This window comes from Corythoichthys intestinalis, chromosome 3 (assembly GCF_030265065.1).
Source record: "Corythoichthys intestinalis isolate RoL2023-P3 chromosome 3, ASM3026506v1, whole genome shotgun sequence".
NCBI lineage: Eukaryota > Metazoa > Chordata > Actinopteri > Syngnathiformes > Syngnathidae > Corythoichthys > Corythoichthys intestinalis.
Window position 1 is genome coordinate 56,031,085 of NC_080397.1, and position 21,521 is coordinate 56,052,605.

Below are 21,521 nucleotides of genomic sequence, written 5' to 3' on the forward strand. Positions count from 1 at the left end.
CCTCTCCAGCCTTTCTCCAGACTCTGGCGCCTTGACTTCCAAATGAAATGCAACCTGTGAACAGCCTGCTCTTTGAGAAATTTCTTTTTGTGTCTTACCCTCCTGATGGAGGGTATCAATGATGGTCCTCTGGACAGCAGTCAGATCAGCAGTCTTCCCCATACTTGTGATTTAGTTTACTGAACCAAGCTGAGTGTTTTTAAGGCTCAGGAAACCCTCGCAGGTGTTTCGAGTTAATTACAGTAGATGATTCAGGTGATTAGTTGAATAGCCTACTTGTATACTTTTTCATGATATTCTAATATTTTGAGATAGGATTTTTGAGTTTTCTTAAGCTGTAAGCCAAATTCAGCAATATTAAAATAATAAAAGGCTTGAAATAGTTCAGTTGATGTGTAATGAATCCAGAATGTATGACATTTTTGTTTTTTTAATTGCATTACAGAAAGTAAAGAACTTTATCACAATATTCTAATTATCTGAGACAGTCCTGTATTTAAACACTCACACTGAAAAAGCACATTATCTCTTTGTAACTGTATTATATTATAAAACACAACGAACAAGTGCAGAAATTAAAAGAAAAATGCTGGAATAACTATTCAAAAACACCAATAAAAACACTTCAAAAATGAATGCATTAAATAAATTACAATTGTTATTACAATATGATTAACACCCGCCCACACGAACCTATATAAAGAAACACAGAACACTTTAAAATGAATTTTTTTTTTTTTTTTTTTTCACCTTGACCTATAACCTTACTCAGCTTGTCTTTACTGATGTAAAAGCATCTATTGCACTTTCAAATGACAGTTGTTTTGGAAGGTGCACTTCTTTCCTGGACTTGGTGGGCTTGGACTTGGTGCTGATGTGGATACGTTCGCTGTAAAAGATGGCCCAGGATGTACAGAGATAGAAGGAAAATATTTCAGAAGAGCATTTACAAAGAGAAGAAAGTGGAATGTTACATTATATTAGTCAAATAGTTGTTGATTGTGAAACTAGCATGACATAACCATAATAGCGCCTAAATTCTGGCAGCCTACTGTACCTGTCTATTGGATCTGGCCACTATCTTTGATAGGCGTAGTTAAAAGAAAATAAATTCTTGAAGCACAGCAACTACACAGGACTATCCAATAATTTAATTTTTGATTTAATATATGATAGCAAAAAATAATAATAATAAATTGAATATGTTTTTACTTGAACTTGATCGCCATTTTAATTAATTAATGACACATTTAATAACAAATGTTTGCATTTAAATCCGTGGCACTTTTAGTCCCCCATACCGCAGAACTTTTAAATTATTAATTGCATATTTAATGGTGTATTTATTTAATTACCCTTGGCACTTTTAGGCAAGGCAAATTTATTTGAAAAGCGCAATTTGACACAAGGTAAAAGTGGTTCACATCACATGAAAATAAGCAAGACAATTTTAGTCTCCTATACACTTTGTCCAAATTTGTCTAAAATTGGAGGGGGAGTAAATTTAACTGAAACTAATCCACAGCTGGCTGAATACAGAAAATATTTCTAAAACAACAGCCTAGCTAATGATACAGTATAATTTAGCTTATGCACTAAGTCATATAAACTCTATGTAAATAACCGCTAGCTTGCAGTTGCGCCAAGTCTTCGTGCTTATGCTGTTGAAAACAATCACAACAAACCTGTTTTTCTTCACGTCTTTGCTCTCTTCTTTCTTTTTCTTTTGACTCGGAGGGCTTCTTTTCATGAAGTTGACTTGTCACCGTAACGTCGCTCAATTGCAAAGGCTAAAAACAGCCCCTTCAGGTAGCTCTCTGGTCTGCTGGGTGGTGAGAGAGACTAGGGTCTGTGGTGAAATTATCGCATCACAGGAAAAAGTGAAACGAGCAGAAGGCACACTAGAAAATGATTTCATTATTATTTAAGGACTTATTATGAACGGTTTTGTTGTTTTATTTGTTTTATTGCTTTGTATAATTATTTGAATACTCCTTTCATCAAATAGTATTTGAATATTTTTCTTGATGCCTTGGACGCTGGTGTGCGCTTAGGCGGTTGCTTAGCTCGCCTTATGAGCGGCACGGGTCTGAAAAAGGGAGCCAGAGCGCCAGAGTTGGGCTCAAGGGCATTTAACATACAAGGTGTGCCAAAAGCAATATATTCAGTTTTGCTTTCGTTAAGATGTCAAACGTTTTGTGCTAGCCACTGCTTCACATCGGATATGCACTCCATTAATTTAGTGAGAGCAGTTTGTTCGTTGGGTCTCTGGGGGAGATACAGCTGCAGATCATCAGCATAAAAATGGAAAGATATATTATGTTTTTTTATAATTGATCCTAATAGAGCCTTGTGGCACCCCACAAGACAGAGAGGTTTGTGAGGAGGAAAATTCCCCAATCATTGCCGAGAAGATCCCAGGTACGATTTAAACCACTGTAGAGCATTACCACGGATACCTATAAAGTGTTCTAAACGAGATACAAGGACTGTGTGGTCAACTGTATCAAATGCTGCTGTGAGGTCTAGTCAAACAAGGATTGCTGGGTTTCCATTATCTACAGAAAGGGCAATGTCGTTGTGCACTTTTAACAGTGCTATGTCTGGACCTGAAGCCTGATTGGAACTTGTCAAGGGTGGAGTTTGCCTCTAAAAATGTTTGCAATTGAATTAAAACAACTTTTTCTAGAACTTTAGAAAGGAAAGACAAATGGGAGACGGGTCTAAAATTGGACAGCACAGAGGAGTCGAGATTTTTTTTCGTAAGAAGGAGTCTGACAACAGCCTGTTTGAAGGCAGCTGGGACAGAACCGGAACTGAGAGTTAAAAAGTTACTTAGGTTCGCTAGGAAAGTTCACTGCTACAGAGCCTTTCTGAGAAGTCTACTGCTTTAAAGAGCATACGACATGAGAGAAAAAGTCTTAAATGGCATTATCATATGAATTAGAATCATATTTTGAGACGATTCGACTATATACAACAATTTAGCAAAGCGCAGATGACGAGAAATTAGTCTTTTAATCTGCTGGTTAGCCACGCCTACCATTATAGGGCTTTAGCGTCCCCAACAGGTGGATGACGTCAGCGGTAGACTGGGCTCATCGTTTTTACTATTCAGCCCATTGAGGGGGAATTATTCAGAACGAGGAAAACGCGACGAAGAGAGACGCAAAATGTCATTGTTTCAGTCTCTCTACTCCAATATTTTTACAGGATATTGTTTTAATCCAAGTATTTTTCCCCAATAGCTATATAAATGACTTGAGAAGGACCAGTCAGCCCGTCAAGGGGGAACTATTCACAACGAGGAAACGCGACGAAGAGAGCTGCAAAATGTCATTGTTTCTGTCTCTTTACATCAACATTTTTACAGGATATTCTTTTTATCAAAGTATTTTCCCCAATTGCTAAATACATGGCATGGTCATGACAAATAAAAGTCTTGTGCTAAATGGAACATGAAATAATAAAAATGCATTTATTCAGGACGACATGGCAAAATTACTCCATAATGGTCAAAACTGTCGACTTCACCTTTACTGTCGCATCTCCCGAACGATATTTTATGAGACCTAAATCGGACATATGTCATTCCCCTTCCCCGGCTTCGGAGAATGTAAACAAACCAAAAGGCGTGACAGCTAGCCGACATGCTAACCGAACCGAGTGATGTTTCAAAGTCTTGGAAGCGGAAAATCACACATAAATAGCCTGGATTATTTGATATGACGACTGGGTTGTCAATTGTCTTTGCGGATCGGCAAACCGCACGGCGGAGAGCAATTTACAGTTCGTTCCCCGGAGGAGGGCGGCTGCAGTTGTTGTGGAGCTAACGTGCTGCTAATGTGCACGAGGAGAGCTTTTTACATGCCTATCAATGATCAAACGTAAGTAGTCCTTTATTTAAAGAAAGTTTGTAGTGTTTACTTTGTAATAGCTGTATTAATATTTGACATAATACTAAACAAGATGTTTACTCACTTCCTCCTAAGTCCAATGCTCCCACTGTAGTCGGGCTTGTTTTGGACAATATCCACGGTGAATGGGAACCTTTTGAAACTCCAAAAAGGCGCATACACCTCTCCCTCATACAGAATGATTTTTCTGCAGCCGTTTGGCTGGCGTGATGCGAAAAATAAACATATTAATCCACAAAATCAGCTGAATCCTTCGTCCTCATACACAACAGTACACTGTAGCGTGAAGAGGACGTCTTCTACCATACACGTCACAGCGCCCTCCTCCTCAATGCAAGACCGAAGCCGGAAGTCACTCATTTTGATGGCGCGGGATTCAAAAAACTAAATAAATATAGCGATCGCTTCCACACACATCCAAGCGATCCATATCATTCAGGAGCATAAAATACCACGTGACGTGTATTATGAAATAAACACGCTTTTTCGTGTCACATGCACTTTAAGATGTTGGCTGTTTACTAACGCCGCCGAGTCTGTCATTTCGCATGTAGTCCTATATGCATGTGATATGTAGGCGTAGATTGTAGGCTGTCGGCTACAGTCAGAAAATATTGGAGTCATCTAGCCTAGCATCGCGTTTGCTACAGCGTCACAACAAACACTCTTTTCCCTCAGTGTCTCTCACTTTTCTCACGTCATCCAACCAACCTAGTAACGCATAGTAAGGCTCATTATCTCGTTGCAGAAACGGTGACAAAATCCGAACGGAGAAAAAAACGTAATGCACGAAAAACGTCCAGATTTTGAACGTAGGGCGTACACATTTAAAAATCAGTGCTCACTTGTACAAATTACGCCGAAACCGTACAACTTGACAGGTATGGGCCGATGATTTGTTCTCATCAGCAAAACAGCCAGAAGGATTTGCTGACTGTCCAAGTGAAACTTTTTTTAAAGGACCGATTTCTGAAGAGGTCAGTTTACGCACAGAGTTAATCACATGATAATAATAATAATATAATAATAATTTAACACCCCCCCCCCCCCCACACACACACACACACACAATTCACGTAGGTCACCCTTTTTGACTTCAAAACGGCGAATTTCACCAAAAGGTGAAACATTTTGAAGCCATTAATTTAGTGTCAGGACCGATCAAGGTTTGACTAGTTTTACTCACCTTCCAGGCATTCTTTCTTATCGTCCAGTCTTCTATTAGCCTCGTAAAGCTTCAAGAAAGCTGCGTAGTTGTGTGGGTCGAGCATTAGTACCCGTGATCTGTCTCGCGACACTTCAGTCCATTTCCTCTATAGTAAAAGGCAACCGTTGGTAACAGAAAAGTTTCCCATATGCAGCAGAGTCACAAGAAAGCGCTCTTTGCTAATTTAGGAGAGTATGTGCCAACCTGCTTCTCATAAGCCTCCGCTCGGTTGCGATAGAACACCGACAGGTAGCTCTTCTGTTCAGTGGGGCAGAGTTCAATGGCCTCTGTGTAACACTGGATGGCGTTCTCATACTTGGCCGCCTTAAAGTATTTGTTGCCTTTTTGATTTGCCTCTCGGGCACGTTCAAAACGACCCTAAAAAGGGGAGAAAGATGTCTATTAGGCCAGTGTTTTTCAGCCGGTGTGCCGCGGCAGTGCCGTGAGAGATCGTCAAGTGTGCCGTGAGAAATGATCCAATCGGTCTTTGTCAGTTGATGTAACGCTTGCAACAGCTGCAGCACATTTTATACGGCTATGGTCGTCTCGTTTGAAAGTGCGGAAGTTTAGGTTTACTCTCGTTTTTACTAGGGCTGTCAAACGATTCAAATTTTTAGTCGAGTTAATCACAGCTTAAAAATTAACTAATCGTATTTAATCGCAATTCAAACCATCTATAAAATATGCCATATTTTTCTGTAAATTATTGTTGGAATGGAAATATAAGACACAAGACGGACATATACATTCAACATACTGTACATAAGTACTCTATTTGTTTATTATAACAATAAATCAACAAAATGGCATTAACATTAACATTCTGTTAAAGCGATCCATGGATAGAAAGACTTGTAGTTCTTAAAAGATAAATGTTAGTACAAATTATAGAAATTTTATTTTAAAACCCCTCTTAATGTTTTCGTTTTAATAAAATTTGTAAACATTTTTAATCAAAAAAGAAACTAGTAGCTTGCCATTGTTGATGTCAATAATTACACAATTCTCACCTTAAAAGCAGTCGCACCAAAGCGCCAGCAGAGGGAGACAAAAAAAACAAGTAACAAGTGGCCATGACACTGTTCTCTCATTTTAATCTGGGCATCTGCGTTAATTGTAGAGGTGTGCAAAATTTCCGATTCTTAGATTATTCGCGATCCGGCTGTGGAAGATTCGAGAACGATTCACAAACATCCAAATTCCGATTATTGAAATATGCGAAGTAAAGCAGAAGTACAACACACTGAGCGGCCAGTGCGGTCTTCGGGAGCGAGAGTAGCTAAACATCATGCTTCTCATTACCCGGCCCCTCGGGTAACGCCAATGCTCAACTCTCGGCTCTAGCTCAACTCATGCCACGAGATTAAAAAAACAACAACATACCTGACTGCTGCCGAAAAGCTGCTACAAAGTACATCCACATTATGTTGCGGTAGATATCATTTATATACGACTAGATGTAATATAGATTCAGTAGCGTTAGCAGCACATCTACAAAAAGTTAGATGCGGGCGTTAGTAAACGGCTGCCATTTTAAAGCAGTACACTTCCCTGCAAGGCTGTTGTAGCGAACCTTCCAAGCGAACCTAATTAACTTTTTATCTAAAATACTCCTAAATCGGTAAAATATAGACTTGAATCTATCTTTAAAATAATTTTAAAACTTTCACATGTCGAAAGTAGACAAAAGAGAAATTATGGAATAACAGGAGCAATTTTAACAACTTCAACGGTTGATTCACAACATTAAATTAATTGAAAGTAGTTTAAAGCTGCTGATACAGAATGGGGACTGGAGTTTTTTATGTACTGTTATTTTTGTATATTTGTTTACTGCTATATGTTAACTTGATACTGAAATAGTAGTTTGGTTCAGCCTGAGAGTATTTTTGAACAATTTTGGAACTAATGTACAAAACATTAAAAAAAAAAAAAAAAAAAAAGGAGGGGGGTGCATCAATAATCGTTTTATAATCGAATCGGAGCCTCTGAATCGTAATCGTAATCGAATCGTTAGGTGCCCAAAGATTCCCAGCTCTAGTTAATTGCGTCAAATATTTTAACGTGATTAATTTAAAAAATGACCGCCCGTTAACGCGCTAATTTTGGACACCCTTATTTTTACTTGAAGTCAATCAACCAAGTAAAACGTGAGATAATGACATTTAAGTTTTATTGTCCACTCAAATCAACATTAAAACGCTGCATTGATTGTTTGTTTAGGTCCATATTCCCATCATTTCTTGTCCTTTTCCAAAACCGAAACATATCCAAGGATACACTTCTGACGTCACAATGGAAGCAGACAATGCGACAATTATAAATATGGCGGAAAACACTCAGGTGACTTGAAGTTGCGCTCTGAGACCCCCAATTTGGCCAACTTTCAAAATTGTCCGATATACATGTGTGATACATCATTGGAAAACTTGAAATCTCAATTTTCTGGGGGAAGAAAAAACTTTGAACAGGAGGGCAAAACAAACACAAGAAAAAAAAAAAAACATTTTTAAACAGCAAAACCCTAACTGGACGCGAGAGCACGCGAGAGCAGAATTAAAGACGCCACGATTTTAACGAGATATTAATAATAATATTAATACATTTATTTCTAGAGCGCTTTTCAGACCACACAAAGACGCTTCACAAAAGACATGGAATCACAGTACGATCAGGGGTCGCGTTAACCGAATATTTTCCGTCGTTGACAGTTTTTTTTAAAACGGTGACGGAAAAAAATGAAGTCCATCCGTCATTTTGACAGGTTGCAATTGACACCCCAGACCACAGGGTGGCGAGTGAGCATATTAAGTAGCTATTGTCTCTCTTGATGCATGACGTCGTTGGCCTTACTCGGAAAAATATCAAGGCAACTGAGTGTTTGCCTGGCACGGCCAGACTGTTCTCCCTGTATTTTTCAAACAGAGAGAAAAGTCTGGGACACAGCCTCTCGAGTAGGTACAAAATCAATCGACAAATCAGATTTGTTTATTTGCGTGACGTGCTCTTCAAGAGTAACGTCACTCTTGCGCGTCGAAAGTCGTCTCTACATCAACACGGATGGCGACGGGAAAGCCGAGAATATGTTCCAATCCGCGGTATTCAGTTTTAAATGAGCTAAAACACATCGACACGAGTCATTGACAACAGTCTGTCTCGCGCTAGCCATGTTGAATAAACTCCGTTGTCCTCGTATGTTTACTTCCGCGCGCAAGTCCCTCGTCCTGCCCTCGTTGCTTTGTATGGAGTTAGATTTTAACTCCATAGCTTTGCTAACGGCACGTCTGCCCGTCGCTGATTGGTGCACTCCGCTGTCTGTTTGCCTCTTGTTAAGCTTGTTCGGACGGAATATTAATTAAAAATGAATGAAAACTAAATACTATTGAATATGTCATTATTATCATTTTAAAAATGTAAGTGACGGGTAAAAATAGATTATGACCGGATTTTTATGACACTGTCAGTCAAAATGACAGACAACGAAAAAGTCTAGCGAAACCTCTGAATACGATATAAAGGTATTAGAAGGATAAAAGATTAAAAGCAAAATAAAGAGAAGTAAAGATATAACAGAGCTAGGGGTTATGGTGGATAAGAAAGAGTGAACAGGCGTGTTGTCAGTCTGGATTTGAAGAGTGATAGGGTAGATATGCTGCGGAGATCAGGGGGTAGGGAATTCCAAGCTGTGGGGCAAACTGACTAAAAGCTCTGGAACCAAAGGTGGAGAGGCGGACACGGGGGACGGAGAGGGGGAGAATAGTGGTAGGGCGAAGTGGACGGGTTGGATTGTTTAAACGGAGTAGATTGCAAAGGTAAGGAGGGGCCAGGCCGTGGAGTGTTTTGAAGGTGATGATGAAGATCTTGTAATTGATTCTTTTTTTGACGGGAAGTCAGTGAAGTTGACGGAGGATGGGGGTGATGTGGTGTGTTGCAGGGGTTCAAGTGATGAGGCCTGCTACTGAGTTCTGGAGGAGCTGGAGTTTCTGGAGGGACTTGTTAGGGAGACCGAAGAGCAGTGAGTTACAATAATCGAGCCGGGAGGCTATTAGATTACAGACCAGGGTGGAAGCGGTATGGCGGGTGAGAAAAGGGAGGAGACGAGAAATGTTGGTATGGTGGAAATAGGCTGATCTGGTGATGCTGTTGATATGTGACCGGAAGGAGAGCGTGCTGTCGAGGATGACACCCAGACTCTTAACCTGAGACGAAGGTAAGATCGGTGCATTGTTGATGATAATAGAGAACTTATGGACATGAGAGAGCATGACGGTGGTTCCAACTAGGAGGACTTATGTTTTGGAGCTATTGAGTAGGAGGAAGTTAGAGGAGAACCAAAAGTTAATGTCATCCAAGCAGAGGGTGAGGGAGGAAGGTGGGAGGGAGGCAGTTGGTTTTGAGGAGATGTAGAGCTGGGTGTCATCCGCGTAATCCGTGAATGTTGTGTTCGCGGAAGATGGAACCGAGGGGGAGAATGTAAATGATAAAGCGAAAAGGCCCCAGGACAGAACCCTGGGGCACGCCAGCGGAGACAGGGAGGGAATTGGATTTATGCAGCCGAATTTGATGAATTGTGTGCGGTTGGACAGGTAGGAAGTGAACCAGGATATTATCGCATACTTACCTTGTTTCGATCGAAAAACTATGTAGCATGTATCACCGAGTGTCAAGACACAGCCGTGAATGGCCACAGCCGGATTTTGGGGTGATTTTATGGGTGAAACACGGTGATTTAACAAGGGTCGCAATGCAGAAATCGCAGACAACGAGTGGTCGAGATTTTCATATTTTTACCCTTTTAAACATTATTTTTCAATTTTTCCTTGTTTGGATCGAATATGTATCATCTAAAATTTTGGGGAAAATGTGACAGCGACAGAAAAAATACAATTAAGCGATAGTTATGAGCAGATTTGTCAATGAGTAACGCGTTACTGTAATCCGATTACTTTCGTTCGGTAACGAGAAATCTAATGCGTTCATTTTTCGAAGCCAGTAATCTGATTAAAGTTTGTTTCCTCAATGTCTGTGCGTTACTATTTTGTTTTTGCCTCATGATGTATGTAGAATAAAGAATACTGTAGTCATGTACAAAAAGAATCTGAATAGAAAATATTGCTCTTGAGTTTGACAGTGACATCGGATGTCACGTTTTCTCATCGGGGAAAAAAAACGGGTCACATGTATTACCATGCTATGAGCGCTGTTGGCAGCCAACAAACAACGTAGCCTGGCTATCTCTCAGGATGCTAACAGTGGAAGACATGGGAGAAGGACCACAAACGGCTGCATTTGCTTATTGGACATAAAGCCATGACTTCACATTTACCTCCAATAAACATGACAAAAAATATCTCCGTCCGTCGCAAACTTTGCGCTGGCTCAAAAAGGCAGTCGACTGCTAATAACTCTACATCTAATTGAAGGAACCACTTGGAATTACAGCACACCGCGACAAAAATCGAAACAAAGCCAACAGGTAACGAGACACCCAGCAATTTTAGAGTTTGTAACCAGCCTTTATGTACATTTTATAGTTATACTTTGCAACCATAGGCGGAGTGGACTTTTTGTGTGTGAGTCCAAAGCAAAAGAGCGAGTCCAAAGTTTGGCCACGCCTCATCATTTGTGCGTTTTATATATTTTCACTCCTATTGCAAATTATCACTGAAAATATCAAAACTATGAATGAACATGAGGAATTATGTACATGAAAACAGGTTTTATATTCTACATTCTTCAAAGTATCCACCGTTGAGGTGTCTCCAAACTTTTGGAATATACTGCATGCGTTATGAAATACTTTGTAGTAGGCCTCAACGATATATCGTTTAAACATCGCCATCGCAATGTGTGCGTGCGCAATAGTCCCATCGCAAGGACGTGCGATAGTTTTTATTTTTTTTAATCCACATACGCCCTGCTTTCTGCTCTGCGCACATCCTCACACCCTTCCTCTCCCAGCTCTTTGAACCTCACAGTCACTGCCGCACTTGCTTATTAAAGTGAACGATGCGGGTATCTTTGATCTTGCCAAAGAAGGGGACATCAAAGCGCAGCAGGTGTCAATCATCGTTTAACTTGTTAAACAGTTTCTGCAAGGAAGCCGCTTTGGAATGAATGTGTGTGTGTGTGTGGGGGGGGGGGGGCGTTTGAGACTTATAAATTAAATGCCAGAAGTGATCATGAGGAGTTTGTATTTTCTACATGTCCACCAAGAGTCACAGCTAAGGTAGATAAACAGAAGTATTTAATAAAGCCAAGCATTTTTCTACTACAGGACTTTATTCTTGTTGAAAAATGATTTGATTGGACAGTTATGTTTAAAATTGATCATAATTATTATATCTGAAGTCCTTAAAACCATTTATATCCATTTGTGTATATATATATATATATATATATATATATATATATATATATATATATATATATATATATATATGGCGGAAAACACTCAGGTGACTTGAAGTTCCGCTCTGAGACCCCCAATTTGACCAGAATTCAAAATTGCCTGATATGCGCGTGTGATACATCATTGGAAAGCTTAAAATCTCAATTTTCTGGGGGAGGAAAAATTTTGAACAGGCGGGCATTTAAAAAAAAAAAAATTTTTTTTAAACAGCAAAACCCTATCTGGTGGTGAGAACACACGAGAGCAGAATTACAGACACCATGACTTTAACGAGATATTATCGCATACTTATCTTGTTTTGGTCTGAAAACTCCACCTAGCATGTATCACTGAGTGTCAAGACACAGCTGTGAATGGCCAAAGCTGAATTTTTTGGGGATTTTATGTGTGAAAAATGGTAACATAGCAAGGGTCGCGATGCAGAAATCACAGACATCAAGGAGTAGTTGAGATGTTCTTTCTCATATATTTACCCTTTTAAATGTTATTTTTCAATTTGTCTTTGTTTGGATCGATTATTTATCATCTAACGTATTGGAGAAAATGCGATAGTAACAATAAAAATACAATTAAGCGACAGTTATGAGGAAGATATCAGTGACTTTTTTTACGGACACCAATTTTTTCATTGTGACGTCATTTTTGTAAAAGTTTAAAATATGCGAGTGAATAATTTTTTTCTAAGTAATTTTTTTTTAATTGAAATATTAGACATCAATTAATGATTCTAAGCTAAAAATGACAGACATTTTGAATAATAAATATGATTACTTAACTTGTTTTCATGGCTGGGTTGTAACAAAAACGGTTGTGCGACATCTGTAAACGGGGGTTTTCAGGGTAAAACGGGCAAATTAAAAATAGTTCGGGACCTTAATGTGCCATGAATCTGCTATGGCCGCATATAGACATATTTTCGTATCAAACACAACAGTTGTTTATGCATAAAATACAGCAGTTTCTTTTAAAGAGGAGTGCAAGAGCAGAAACTGCTTTTTCAGTCTTGTCTGTGTTTTCCGCCATATATACATATATATATATGTATATACACACACACACACATTTTTTAAAATCATACTTTGGGGAAAAAGTGAGAAAAAAAACATGTCTTATATGTATCTCTTTCCAATGCTAAATCTGAATAAAAACATTGAGCACACACACAAAAAAATTAAAATTTGGGGGGCGGGGTGCGCAATTTTGCGGTTTTTCACTTATCGCGGCGGGTTCTGGTCCCCATTAACCGCGAAAAACGAGGGATGCTGTCAAATGCGAAGTTGCGAACTCTCAGGATGCTGACTCTAAAATGACGAGCGGTCAAATGACTTTTGTTAACGCTGCCTTTATTTGGTTAACAAGACTCAGGCACAATACAACACACGCGGGTATGCAAGCTCAAACAACAGCCTAATAGTACAACCGTGTATCGGATTAGCTGCCGTAAATCAAGTGTCGTTATTGCCACAAATGTAAACAAAGCGCTGCATAATGGATACGTGTCAGACAGCGGCTAGTTCGGGTGGCCCATCAGCGGCTGTGACGTCTGCCCATCCGGCGTCAATCAGAGCACGCCACGTTGGGAGTGGAGGCAGCCAGTTGGCTGACGCGGCAATCAGATGACTGACAGTCTCAAAAAAGATAATTAAACGATGAGGGCCGTCGCACCACTCAGAAGTGCAGTGAGCAGCGTGGGTAACGGTTAAATGTAAACATGGAAGCAGGTTGGCCCTCCGGGTGGGGAATTCAAATGAAAAAAGAATATAGATGGAACAACTCTCAGAAAATGTAAATAAGTTGGTTTGATTCAGCGATTGGCTAGAGGATGAGTAGGGAAGAAGACCACATTTATGTGTACACTACACACACTTTGCACAGATTATAAATCATACCTGTTAAGTTGTAGAAATTGCAAATAGGGAGATTTCTGTTTGCCAACCCCTATGACGCGCGTGACAATCGCTAAGACAAAATGCAACCATTTTTTTTCAAGTTCATTTTGGTCACAACATGTGTAAAAATTAACTACACTGTCAAATAACCTCTTTTTGGTGGCATCAGAGATAGTCTTCAACTTGCTCCATGTATTGTCTGGCATCATGTGATACTGCTATGTTGCCTGTGTCATGCCAGTTCTCCTTGTTCCTGTAATCAACATCTAGGATATCCTCAGCTTTCCTGATCACATCCATTTGCACAAATTTGGACATCAGCTTCCTCAGCAGCCTCTTCATCTCATCAACCATCACTCCAATTAGGGTTACGTCAGACTAAATCAGCAAGATTAAAAACATTAATTACATCATCTAGAAAATTAATCATATTTGTTTTTAAAAGTATCTTTGTCATGGCAGTTTTTTAATTGAATTGTAACCTAGAATTGAAACTATATTTTTTGTTTCAGCACAGTAATAATGATATAATGTAATAAAGTGTATAGTATACACTTTAGCTTTAGCATAATAGCGAATCTAAATGATTAAACTTCAAGTAAGTAACGATACGCTTTCTCACTTAAATTCATATATTGTGGGGGTAGGACCGCAGTGGTTTAATATTCCATAATGTTTGATCCACGAAAACACAGAGTAAAGCAGCGACTTCTTCCTCGTCATCGTTCTCCCATCATTAGCTCTAATGCTATTAGCATTAGGCTAGTTAGCTATCGCTGGCAGGTAAGACTTACGGCAATTATGTTGACGAACGTCGTTTTTCCCGAATACTGGAGGCCGACCACGGTCAGCTCCATCTCTTCCTTCCAAAATAAAGACTTGAACCAGTCTAAAAGCCGGTTTATTAGTGCCAGCATCTTGGGAAGTCGGTGGTGCTTCGCCTCTTCCCTCCCTGTCAGAGGGGGAGGGAGGGCAGGGAAGTCGGAGACGGCCAGGCTATTCGTTGTTGGTCACGTTCCGAATCGGGCCGAATGGTATCGTTACAAAACGGTGACAAACAAAAACGTAAAAAAAAAATTAAAAAAATTGACATTTTTGGAAAATCGGGAGATTTGGCTTTTTAATTGTGAGGCGTGAGCATTAGGGTCAAAATCTGGAGTCTCCCGACCAAATCATGAAACTTAACAGGTCTGATAAATAATACTGTTTCAGTTACTGGTCTAAGGCTCTGTTGTGTGTTTGTTTTTGCAGAGAAAAAAAATTTCTTCAACAGAAACAATGTTAATGTTAATGCCATCTTGTGGATTTATTGTTATAATCAACAAATACAGTACTTATGTACAGTATGTTTTAAAGCCGATAATGGCAATTATGACGTCACACCGATAATAGATATTCTAAAAAATTCAACCGATAACGCAATCCGATAATTCTATACTTTATTTAGCCTTCAATTGTGGTGGTGGTGGTGGTGGTGTTATACTTATATAGTGCTTTTTGTGCAACCGACACAGTTTTGTCTAATTCTGGGCCGGCACCCCAACCCCACCTTAAGTTATTTTTGTGCAATTAAGTAATTAATTTGTAAGCATTATGAATATTAATTAATATACAATGATTCGACGTTGGAATTTACTACTTGCTCACATTTGATTTGGAAAAAGTAGCGATAAATTGTATTTTTGCACAGTAACATTTCATCTTTTTTATAATTTAAATTTGTATATATGTATATCTTTTCAATTGAGTTAACGGCTTGACATTATTGGTTATCGGCTGGAAGGAGAAGGTGATTATTGGTTATCGGTATCGGTTGAAAAATGCATTATCGTGCATCACTAGTATGTTGAATGTATATAGCCGTCTTGTGTCTCTTTCCATTCCAAAAATAATTAACAGAAAAATATGGCATATTTTAGAGATGGTTTGAATTGCGATCAATTACGATTAATTAATGTTTAAGCTGTGATTAACTCAATTAAAAATTGTAATCGTTTGACAGCCCTAAATAACCCTTACTTTTCAAGGCTGTGGTCATAAAGTTAATGAGAAACTTGAAACTGTTCAGTGTTGCAACTGTTCAATTTTGCACATCAGATATTTTTTTAAAGAAAAAGTCTTAGCCAAAGTTATTTATTTTTATTTTGTTTTTCAAAATATCAACATTTCAGAATATTGTATTTTCTGTTTTTGAGCAAAATTCTTTGTATAGGCTAATCTTCCTATTGTTGAAAGCACAAAAGTGTGTCATAAACAACTAGCACAATTATATTTTGCAGTTTGTTTTCTTACTGTACTGAAAATGAACCGAACCGTGACCTCAAAACAGAGGTACGTACCGAACCGAGATTTTTGTGTACCGTTACAGCCCTAGTGGCAAGTAGCGCCATCTACTGTCGCAGAGTTTGAAAAAGAAACGAATGAGTCTCGGCCCAAAATCAGATTGTTTTTGGTTTTTTTTGCGTGAGAAATTGGACGTGTGTGCTTGAGAAAACAGGCAATTGCGTGAGAGTTGGCAGCTCTGATTTGAATGAATAGGTTCAAAACGGTTCGTTGAGCATGTTTGGTTGTCAATAAGACATCATATTATAAATTTTGACAAAAATTTGGATTTTTTTGTTGTTGTCTTTTTGGTCCCAAAATGTTGATTTATAATTGGTCAGTGAAGAAAACAACAGTTTGGACATGAAGTTCAAGGTGTCCTGAAAAAAGGAACCAAACCAGGCCATTGCGAACAATTCTTTCTGTGAAATATAAAGGCAACATCAAAGGCGTGGAAAATCAGACAAAACGTGTAGCATTTAGTCCTACCTTGCGGTTCCATAGATACACGGCTGTCACCCCGACTATGGGCGCGCCGAACAGCAGAGCGAGCTGCCAACTGGGGACGCCGGTGCCTGACTGCGGCTCGAATGGCTTGGAGGCAGCCATTATGAGCAACCCTGGTGTGGCTAGCGAGTCAGCAGCACTGGGCCAGTCGTCTTCTGCGCAGCGTATGCCGTGCGGAACTCTGGGATATGAGATGATGGAGGGAGATATGGGACAAAAAGATTTGTTGTCGAGTTTACACATTCATGTTCGTATATAAAATATTTGTGTTCTTATATAAACATTTGTATTCATATTTACGGATTCGTGTTCATAATTAGGCCTTTGTATCTGTAAACACAAAATTCTGACGTCAGATTTTTTGTGGGTATGTAAATACTAGTGTTGCACCGATACCATTTTTTGGTACTACAATAGGTAGGATGTGTCTGAGAACTTTTGTACATGTCCTTACATGATCAAACTTAAAGTAAATATTCCTTTCTTTAAAGAAAGTTTGTAGTGTTTACTTTGGAATCGCCGCATTCGCAGCCATTTTTAACATTACGCGCATGCGCCAAACCGCAAGGTAGCAATTTTTGATGGGTTGCAAAATTTGTCAGAACACCGGACTCACGCAGGGACCGACTGTCTTCTCCGGTTCTCACGTGTCCGCCCGAGAAGTGCCATTTTCGGCTTGGGATCGTCACGACGACCGCCCTCACCTACGGTTCTCCCTCGGCCGCCGAGAATGCGCTTTTTACGGGCCGTTTGCCTTTTGGCTTTGACATTTAATACAGTGGTAGGTGAGGAAAGACCGCTGTTTACTGTGTCTAAAAATGATTATAGCGGACAGCCGGAAGCCAAATCAATTAAGACGCCACTTGAAGACATTAGAACCCAATCTCATTGATAAGCCGCTTGGTTGTTTTTCAGCGAAAACGAGCCGAATATTGCCAATAATTGTCCCGCTTTGTCAGTGTTATATAAGTAAACCAGTGAGCACTGTTAGCATGCTCAGTGGAAAATAACCCCACACCATTGAAAACTGGAGGTGATACTGTGAGCAGTGAGCAGCGAAAATAAAAAGTGTCCTTTTGTCCAAGGACACTTTTTTTTTTTTTCAATTCGGTTTAGTTTTTTCGGTCAAATTTTTTGGCATATTGTCCTCACGAGTTAATGTTTCTAATCAATTAGAATTTGTTATTATTTACTGAGTTTATTTTTCAGTACCAAATGTTAAAAATGTACCTTGAGTCTATTTTTACAGATTGGATGTGAATTTTTAAAAAAAAATTTTAAATTCAGGCAAATTGATGAGCTTTAAAGTGTATGTCAACACCTGGGGAAATGCTAATATTCCATCATTTATCCATAAACGAATGCCTTTTGGATTCATATCATGTCACTTCGTGTAATTACACACATCGCAACACCAAGAAAATGAGAGAAATTTGGGTCAATTTCAAGCTAAAAAGACCCGCCCCCGAGATCCCGGAAATCTGGCAGATTGTGGGCGTGACATCAAAACAAGGAAACAACCGGCTCAGTGCTCTAGTACTGAATGGCGGCGATGATGGCGGACAATTACGTTTCTAGTTGCAGCGACGAATCCGACGTAACGAACATTCTTCTAATGGTGAAGAGGAGAGTTATGAACCTTTTTTTGGTGTTTTGGGTTATCAATTTGAGCCCAAACGAAAGCCAATGCAGCCTAATTAAAGGATCATTGAGGGGAGCAATCACACTGATGAAACCCCGACAACCAGGCCCGGAGTGACTAATCGGGAGCTTCTGGACGATTCCCGATGGGCCGGTCGGCCAGATGGGCCGGTCCGGGTTTTATATATAAAAAGAAAAATTACACAGTTATAATTTTTTTTGTTTGGTATTTATTTATGACAGTGTCAGTGAGTATAACTTACATTCTGTTCCCGCTGTCCCTGTGGGCCGTCTTTAAAAAAAAAAAAAATATATATATATATATATATATATATATTTCCCCCCAAACACATCCTCACGTGTGCAGACGAAAAATACAGCATGCAGCTCCGCCCCCTAATTGTAGTCTGCATTGAGCCAAATTAGCTGCTATCTCGGTGCTCGGATGGATAAAAAGAGCAAGGGTGGCGCTGAAAAAATAAGAATTAAAAAGAGAAAAGCACTCGTTAAAGAATCGGCAAAATGCGCAATAATATCTAATTTTTTTGTAAGCAACGACCTCTCTGCCTCAAACTACAGAGGATTACAACAAAAGTGGTAAGGCCAGATGGCGTATAAAATGCAACTTGCACCGTTTGATACGACAATATGTAATTGTGGAAACTTTGGCTGCTTGTAGCACCTCACAAGGGGTATGTAGCAGCAAGCATTAGCCATAATGAACACACAGGTGCAGAGCTGGAAGGTAGGATTGCCATGTTGTTCAGTGAGTGAAAATTAGAATTAATATAATCAATTACGTGGCATTTTTAAAGTGGAAATGGAAAATGGATAATAGTATCATTAGAAGTTGTTACAACGTGCAATACTTTTTCATATTGTTATGTTGCTATGTTTGTTTTATCTGTAAGCACTCATTTTGTTTATTTATGATGTTGTAGAAAAGGTCTTATTTATTAATTGATTTTTCAAGGGTATCATTTAATATAGTATAGTAAATCCATTTTTAAATTTTAATGAGTGGGCCGGTCTGAGGCACAAAATTCCAGGGCCGAAAATGGGTCCCACTCCGGCCCTGCCGACAACAGTTCGTGTGGGAAACCCCAAATGGTATGTTTTGCATTTCTTTTTGTGAAGCTGATACACCGTGACCGCAAAATAAAGTAATGTATAGAATAATTATCATTTAATATGCTATCATCGGTTTCGCTCTGCCAACCGACACAAATATGAATGGGATTAGAGCAGGGGTCCCCAACCTTTTTTTCACCACGGACCGGTGTGATTTGGGTCTTTTTTTCACGGACCGGTGTCCCTCTTTTACATTCAGTTGGACTCTCAATGTTATCCAATGGTGCTAAAAACTATTTACATCACAAACATAAATGTGCAACACAGAAATGGCGTAAATTAACGCTTAACGACACGGCGAAGTCGTTAAGTGAGAGGGCTACGTGCAGTTGTTGTGTGCGCCAAACGTAAGTTTATTAACTTACGTTTCTTTCCTTTCTTTAAAGAAAGTTTGTAGTGTTTACTTAGGAATCGCTGCATTCGTGGTCCTTTTTGATGTTACGCGCATGCCAACTTTGTCAGACCACCGGCAATGTGCGACAGAAAAATACAGCAAATATAAAATAGCACTTGTTTTTAGCCCCGTCGTGTTAAGTGCAGGGAAAAAATACAACTCACACGCTGAATCAGTGGGAGGGCTGAGTTTGTTTCGTTGAGACGAGATGGGAGAGTGAGAGAAGCTAGCATCAAGCTAGCGATATTGGAAATTGTAGCACAGTTTTCAGCGCGCTCCAAGCGATGTCGGGATATTCCGAAATGACTTTAATCCAGAACTTCGGTAGAGTTGTGGTCTCAAATGTACGTTTAAGTCGCCGTGATTTGCGATCTCTACAAGCTGATATTCCTGTTCCACAGACATGCTCGAATCACTCGATTTATTCACATAGGGGTCACGAATTCACTCCTTCGCAGTTCGTGGGTCTTTAGTGATTGGGAAGTAGCATAAATTTTGTTTTCTTTGAGGTTGTAGGCACATCTTCTGGCTCCTCAGGTTCCCGTTTCCCTGTAAAATTCCAAAATTAGCCCTCTTTGCACTGACGAACTTTACTCATTGTCTGCGTAGTCCAGCTCGTTTTCTCGCGTTCGGGAACTCATGGGTACTACATTGCGACAAATGGCTATTTGTAAACCACATAGCATGACAGGTTTGAACCATTTTAGCGATTTTTTGATAGAACAGGAACGCAACTCTCTCGTCGATAAACAACGATGGCACCTGCCTCGACCTTTTGTTTCCTTGTTATGACGTCTCCGCCCCATTCGGCTGTTTCCGGAACACTTTCGGAAATGTTCGTCATTTTCGATCTATTTTCGATAATTGCTCATTAATGTGATAGATTTTTTGTTAACTTTATCAATATTTGTTATCTTGGCACATAACGGTTCTATTGATGTCTCACACCCCCTTTGCGTTTTCATACCCTTTAAAAAAAAACGTAAAAACACAAGGCAAGAAGAGGGATTATTTTCTGACTGGCATGTTTTAAATGCTCAGCTGTAATACAATCGGTACAACCAGCCTTATTGTTTTGTAGTTCAGTAATAGCTTTGTGGATTTCATCCGGGGTTATCACTAAAATCTCACTGAGGTCAACATTATCCGGTATGTATATATCACTTAATACAGTTAAACAGCTCATAGTAGTGCTGTCTCCATAATTCCGCAATGTTGTTCGAGCCACATACTCCGTTAATGTTAAAAGGCAAGGGAGCTTTATAATTATTCAATATTTTCACCTCTTTCCAAAAGTCACTGTATCTATGATTACTAGAGCTTATTATTAGAGCCTACATGTATTTAAATCAGAGGATCACTTTAAAAGTGATGATGAGGATCTTGTAGTTGATTCTTTGTTTGACGGGAAGCCAGTGAAGTTGACGGAGGATGGGGGTGATGTGGTGTGTTGCGGAGGTTCGAGTGATGAGGTGTGCTTCTGAGTTCTGGAGGAGCTGCAGTTCTGGAGGGACTTGTTAGGGAGACCGAAGAGCAGTGAGTTGCAATAATCGAGCCGGGAGGGTGAAATCGATAGAGCTACTTGCTTGCAAAAAAAAAAAAAAAAAACGTATTTTTCTGACTATAAGTCGCAGTTTTTTACATTGTTCGGCTGGGGGTGCAACTTGTACAGACCTGTTAAGTTTCACGATTTGGTCGGGAGACTCCCGATTTTGACCCCAATGCTCACGCCTCACGATTGGAAAGCCAAATCTCCTGATTTTCCCAAAATGTCAATTTTTTTTTTTTTTTTACGTTTTTGTTTGTCACCGTTTTGTAACGATACCATTTGGCCCGATTCGGAAAGTGCCCAACAACGAATAGCCTGGCCGTCTCCGACTTCCCTGCCCTCCCTCCCCTTCAGAGCCGGAAAAGCCCAACCAAACATCTGACAGGGAGGGAAGAGGCGAAGCACCACCGACTTCCCAAGATGCTGGCACTAATAAACCGGCTTTTAGACTGGTTCAAGTCTTTATTTTGGAAGGAAGAGATGGAGCTGACCCTGGTCGGCCTCCAGTATTCAGGAAAAACGACGTTCGTCAACGTAATTGCCGTAAGTCTT

At 39.6% G+C, this 21,521-nt stretch overlaps 1 protein-coding gene and 1 long non-coding RNA gene across 3 annotated transcripts in view; one reads left to right on the plus strand and one right to left on the minus strand.

The window, feature by feature from the left end:
- LOC130913239 (mitochondrial import receptor subunit TOM70-like) overlaps positions 1-17,919 on the minus strand; it is an 84,505-nt gene extending 66,586 nt beyond the window's left edge. The window contains exons 1-4 of the mRNA XM_057831695.1: positions 17,894-17,919; positions 16,237-16,435; positions 5,329-5,502; positions 5,104-5,230 (exon numbers count right to left, since the gene is read on the minus strand). Of these exons, the coding sequence (XP_057687678.1) occupies positions 5,104-5,230; positions 5,329-5,502; positions 16,237-16,356 (421 nt within the window). The 5' untranslated portion in view covers positions 16,357-16,435; positions 17,894-17,919. The remainder of the gene's footprint in view (positions 1-5,103; positions 5,231-5,328; positions 5,503-16,236; positions 16,436-17,893) is intronic.
- Positions 17,920-20,825: 2,906 nt separating this feature from the next.
- The window catches only part of LOC130913243 (uncharacterized), a 47,073-nt gene continuing 46,377 nt past the window's right edge, over positions 20,826-21,521 (plus strand). The window contains exon 1 of one of the 2 annotated variants that reach the window (XR_009062735.1): positions 20,826-20,956. This is a non-coding gene — a long non-coding RNA (uncharacterized LOC130913243). Of the gene's footprint in view, positions 20,957-21,330; positions 21,513-21,521 lie in introns of those variants that run through there. The other variant, XR_009062734.1, reaches the window with a different exon arrangement.